Consider the following 5,655-nt stretch of genomic DNA (forward strand, 5'->3'; position numbering starts at 1 on the left):
TAATAATATAAAAATAATAATAATATAAAAATAATAATAATATAAAAATAATAATAATATAAAAATAATAATAATAATATAAAAATAATAATAATATAAAAATAATAATAATAATATAAAAATAATGAATAATGATGCTTTAAATATATTGTAAATAGAAAAACATAAGGATAAATAAATTGTAAATAATAAAAGCAGTTATGTAAAATAATTTAATATTAATAACACAACAAATATTAATAAATTAATTAATATTAATAAAAAGAAACATTTAATAATTTATTGTATACTATAGTGACTTACCCCACTTTCCAGAAACGAATTTATGTCGTTTGAGAGCATATCCGTATATAATTCTTTGATTTTTTCATGTATATTTATAAATTTTGTAGAGGACGTTGCCGAATTTGAAGAAGAAGAAGAAGTAGGTACAGCGCTACTTGTTGATGCAGAAGAACTTTCACGTTTTGCTGATGTACTAGATGAGCTTGATGATGAAACTGAACTACTACTACGAGAATAATTTGAGGGGGAACTGCTTTTACGACTGGAGCTTGATTCCTTTTTTAAACGTTTACTAGGTGATACAGTTGGAGATGACATACCCGCTGGCATTAAATGCGAATGATGACTATTACTTATTGCAGATGAGTGTGATGAGGAGGAAGAAGGACGTTTTTCAGCCTTTTTGCTATTATAACTACTACTTGCAGTACTACTACCGCTACTACTACTATTATTATTATTATTGCTATTATTGTTTATATTCATTTGTTGCGAAGTGTATAATAATAAGGGAGATGTAGCAGCGACAGCAATATTTGATAAATTTCCAGGTGTACTTGTTGACGTTGACGTTGACATGTTGGATGAATTTACTCCGGTTGATTTCAATAATTTATGTTCAGATACTACTTGTATCTTACTACTATTTGTAGCAGGCGATGTTATCGAAATACGATTTGAAGGATTTGCTGAGGAGGTGGAGCGGGATAAAAGCGATGAGGTAATATCATTACTCCCGACGCATAGTTCTTGTCCTGCTGCTGCTGTTCCTGCTGTTGAATCTGTTGATAATTTAATGCCATCGTCATATATATATGTTTGTTGATTTGATATTTTGGAACTATTTTGCAACAGTCTTGAGTCCAATTGCGTAATTTTACCAGTATAATTAAGGTTAATGTTAGATACACCAGGAGATAAAGATTGCGTTGGTGACAACTGCTGAATTTTAGTAGTTGCTTGTAGAGCAGTTTGTAGATGATGATATTGCGGGTGATGGTATAATATTTGTTGTTGATGTTGCTGCTGATGTTGTTGTTGTTTAAGAACGCTTGTACTGCTTGTATTATACCCCGCCGAAACTGAATTGATTGCATTTGAATTGGAGTTGGTATTGACGACAGAGTTGGAACTTTTTAGTTTTTTCAGCTTGTCATTTATTATGAACTGCAAATTAAATTATATAATATAGTTTATGTATATAAATATTTATATATTTTACTGTATATACATGAAAATTTATTTTTATTTCTATAAAGAAAAAAAAGCTATAAACAAGCTTTGAAATTGATTTGAAAGTAGTTTATTTCTATATAATAGCTTAGATAATTCCAATAATGTTTCTAGGGTTTATACTTTACAGTGCTTAGGAATCCCAACAATGGTACAACTAGGTAGGATACAGAGAAATATGACAATTGGTATACCATACCATAATTATTTTAAAAATTTTCGATAAGTTTACCATTAAAATGTGTAGTTCTAATATTTAGTATTTTGGTATTTTTTTAAATATTATTTACGATTTCTAAGATTGTAACTAAATATTAGGATATAACACTTTTAAAAATTAATCATCGACCATAAATCAAGTTGTATCAATAGCTTTGGTATGTCAGCTGTTTTTCAACTATTTCTCTTTAAATTTGTTTAAACTTATTTCTCGGTAAGAAAATTTCAAATAAGTTTATAAGATTTTGTTGTAATGACCTGTATCGCGAAACTATCACTGTATATGTCTGTAACAACAAAACTGAATTGACTCAAATTACATTTTTAATGCTCATTGATTAATAATAATAAATAATAACATTAAATATAGTCAACTGTTTTCGGGAAACTACAAAAAAATTTTCAGATTTATTTCAAACCATATGTTATACAAAACTGCGTTTATATATTTGCATATGATATACACACTGCCAGGAATAGATCTTTTTAATTCGTTGTAATTGTAATTCGTAATTGCCTTGGCTGTTTAAAACAAATGGACTTGACTAAGAAAGTCTTGACTTAGAAAAAATTAAGTCCTCGAATAGTATTTGTAGAGTTATCTTTTCATGTAATGTGAATAAACCTTTGATGTCTCGACACATGCCACGTTATAACGAAACATTATGTGGGTGGACGAAAAAACTGCATTTGTGACAAATGTGGTTCGGAGATAAAGGCTTCAAATTGAATGAAATCTGCACCGTACACTATGAATGACTGCCTACTTACACATATTGAAACTTTACAATAGGTTGAAAAAAAAAAATTGGACCCTATGAAGCGAACCTTTGTACGAATGCGGCCAATTACCGAATTTCCCTATAGTAGTTCGTCTACAAAAACTTTATTTTACTTAATATATCTATATATGAAATTTAAACATTTGAACGGCTACAAGAAGTCAACTATCTTCGTTAAGGTAGATTTGAGTGATCGCTCTGTAAAGGTCGATCATATTTTCTTACTTAATATAACCTCGGTTAACCATTTGACAATGTCTGGATGTAATGATTTATGTTTTTGGACCCTGGTGTTAAGGCTAATGCCTACCATTAAAAAGTTTTTTAAATTGCTATGAAGCTTTGGACTAGCAAATTTTTTTATTAGAGCGACTCGGCAATTGAAAAAGAGTGCACAGTCATACAAAGCACATCAACCAATATAATGATTGAAAGACAGAGTTTCAGATAAGTTCAAGATGCATATCAGTTTGACTTCCCAGTATGGCGCAATTTCTACGTAACGGTCAGCAAAAAAAAGCACCTGCGTTAATATGCTCAAAAAAGACTTTTATGTGAATGTATGAAGATTCGCTGGTTTGTTTGTTGATTGCCTGGGAGCCATTGTTTGCATTAAATGCACTTTTATCGTAAATTTAAAAAATATAAATATAAAAAAAGGTTAGATTGGGTGACTGGAGATTGTAATAAAAGGATTATTATAATAAAAAAAATAAAAAAAAACGTAGTATAACATTAATCGATATTTATTAGAGGCACTTTCATAATAAAAAATACATATTATTAATTAAACCTATTAAAACTAAAATCTCTTTATCATTAGATCTAAAACATTTATCGTTATACCCGGCCCAAGTAAATAATAATTGCTTAGTGTTTATGAGTAAGTACTGAATAATTAAATTTTGTTAAGGCATGGTTACAATCATTTCAGTAATTGATTGAGTCTTCTTAAAATATTAATTGAAATTTATTGACACCATATTAAAGTTAACTACTGAATTGAATTAAGTACCATTAAGAAAGGATTTTCATGCAGCACAAAAGATCAACTATAGTCGCAGTGCTTCGCTCCGTTAGGAGCTGGTACCCTATTTAATTCTATTTTTAAGGATTTTGATACAATTTTAAAAAAGTATTACCTTAGATATAGAATCTTATGCAATAAACTGTATTACAATATAATATAATTAAAAAGTTTTACTATGTCGATTGAATATTTGTAACACGTTTTATAGATTAACTTTTTTAACTAAGCCAAGGAAAATTTTTATATATATATATATATATATCTATAAATAGAAAGCATTTCAGATAACCCTACTATGTATGTAAGAATAACAACAATTTATATATTTGTTATACTAACATGTAGCAAACAGATATGAGTCTACAAATAAGATGGAATTAGATTGATTAATGTCATGTAAAACGTATTTAAAATCTTTCCCGATAATTTAATTTGATACTGAACTTTTATATGTGCGTTAAATTATGATGTTCATAACAATATAACTGAAATACAAAACGTAGCAAATAGTGAATAAATTTGTTTGTTGGGATAAATTTGTTTAAGTTAAGTAAAATTTTATATTTATTAATATAGCTGAATAAGACTTATATAAACAATTTAAAGATATTAAAATAATATATTCTTTTACATTTTAATTTAGTTCCATATGGCGTAATTTATTTTTAAAAACAGAAGTTTTTATATATCTAAAAACATTTTTTTAAAGTGTTGTTCACATACACATTAAGAGACATAGTAGGTTCCAAAAGAACGGTTGGGTCCTACTCCCGGCACCACTTGTCAGTTTTCAATAACTCAAGTAACGGTTCATCCACTCCCCGTGTAAATTCCACCAGGGATTACACAATGCAGCCACCCCACAGTTACAACAATCAACATCAAGATAGTTACATATCTCTTAAAAATGGAGTTATAATATTACCTGCGTAATGTGTATCATTCGTTTTTTAATACAATAATTTATATTGAATATAAATACATTGGAATAATATATAAATACAATTGGATAACTTACGAGACCAAGGAAAATAACGCAAAATTAAAATTTTGTTTATCAAAACATAATTAGTTGTGAAGCTCCCCCAACTTTTCCAGACAAAGTAAACATCAACTGAAACTTAAATAAAGCATCAACAATATTTAAGTCTTCAACCGATATTGCTACAACTAAGCGTAGTAAACGCTTCAAGGACAATAAAATCACCTGCTACACTGTTTGCAATTAAAAATGTAAAAATTTTATTAAATATATGTATAAGTTGGATTATGACCACAAGCATTAATGTTTATCAGCGATATGTATTTCCCACATTTACACCACCGCCTCAAAGAATTAAAAAATAATTCGAAGCATTAAGTCAGCGTCTAGAAAAGCGCAATGCAATTTTATTTAAATTGGTTATTCAACGAGGATATTTAGAAAAAAAATCTGCAACAAATTTTATAAAACTAATTGAACTACGAAATGTTGTAAATTTTTGCCAAAAAAAAATTGCACATTGATATCAGCTATATCATTTATCGTGTATCTTCAAAGTACACTAATTTTGTATATTAATACTGAGCTTAGCAAACTATCCATCTAATTAATATACAATTTCAGATATTAAATAATTTTAATTTCGAAAGCTTGAATGTCGTCGGTGAATTATTTTATGTTCGAAAGGATTTACTGGCACAATGCAAAGCTTGGGGTCATCATGTAAAGAAGCTGATGTAAGTAGAGATTTTTGTTTATTTCTATATATATATATTAATCTCTTTTTAGTGCCTTTCATACTAAGTAATTATTTACATTGTTTATGTTTATATATTATTTATTATTATTTCCTTGGTGTATTTACATTGTATTTATTATTATTATTGCAATGTATTTATATTCAATATAAATTATTAAAACGCAATATACACATTACGAGGTAATATTTATTACTCCATTTAAAGAGTATATGTACTATCTTGAATGTTGTTGTTGTAGACTGTGGGTGGCTGCTTGTGTAATCCCTGGTGAATTACACGGGGGGTGGTGAACAGTACTTGGTTATTGAAACTGACAAGTGGTGCCGGGATGTAGACCCAACCGTTTTTGGAACCTACTATCTT

The 5,655-nt window shown here is 28.4% G+C and overlaps 1 protein-coding gene across 1 annotated transcript; it reads right to left on the reverse strand.

Annotated features, from left to right (window-relative positions):
• Nucleotides 1-279: 279 nt before the first annotated feature.
• Nucleotides 280-2,401, reverse strand: LOC119685188 (uncharacterized protein DDB_G0271670-like). Its single transcript, XM_038099416.1, has 2 exons — nucleotides 2,363-2,401; nucleotides 280-1,452 (listed from the first exon to the last, which is right to left on the reverse strand). The coding sequence occupies exons 1-2, from the start codon at nucleotides 2,399-2,401 to the stop codon at nucleotides 280-282; spliced, it is 1,212 nt and encodes a 403-aa protein (XP_037955344.1).
• Nucleotides 2,402-5,655: the final 3,254 nt, after the last annotated feature.

Source organism: Teleopsis dalmanni, chromosome 1 (assembly GCF_002237135.1).
Source record: "Teleopsis dalmanni isolate 2A chromosome 1, ASM223713v2, whole genome shotgun sequence".
NCBI classification, from domain to species: Eukaryota; Metazoa; Arthropoda; class Insecta; order Diptera; family Diopsidae; genus Teleopsis; species Teleopsis dalmanni.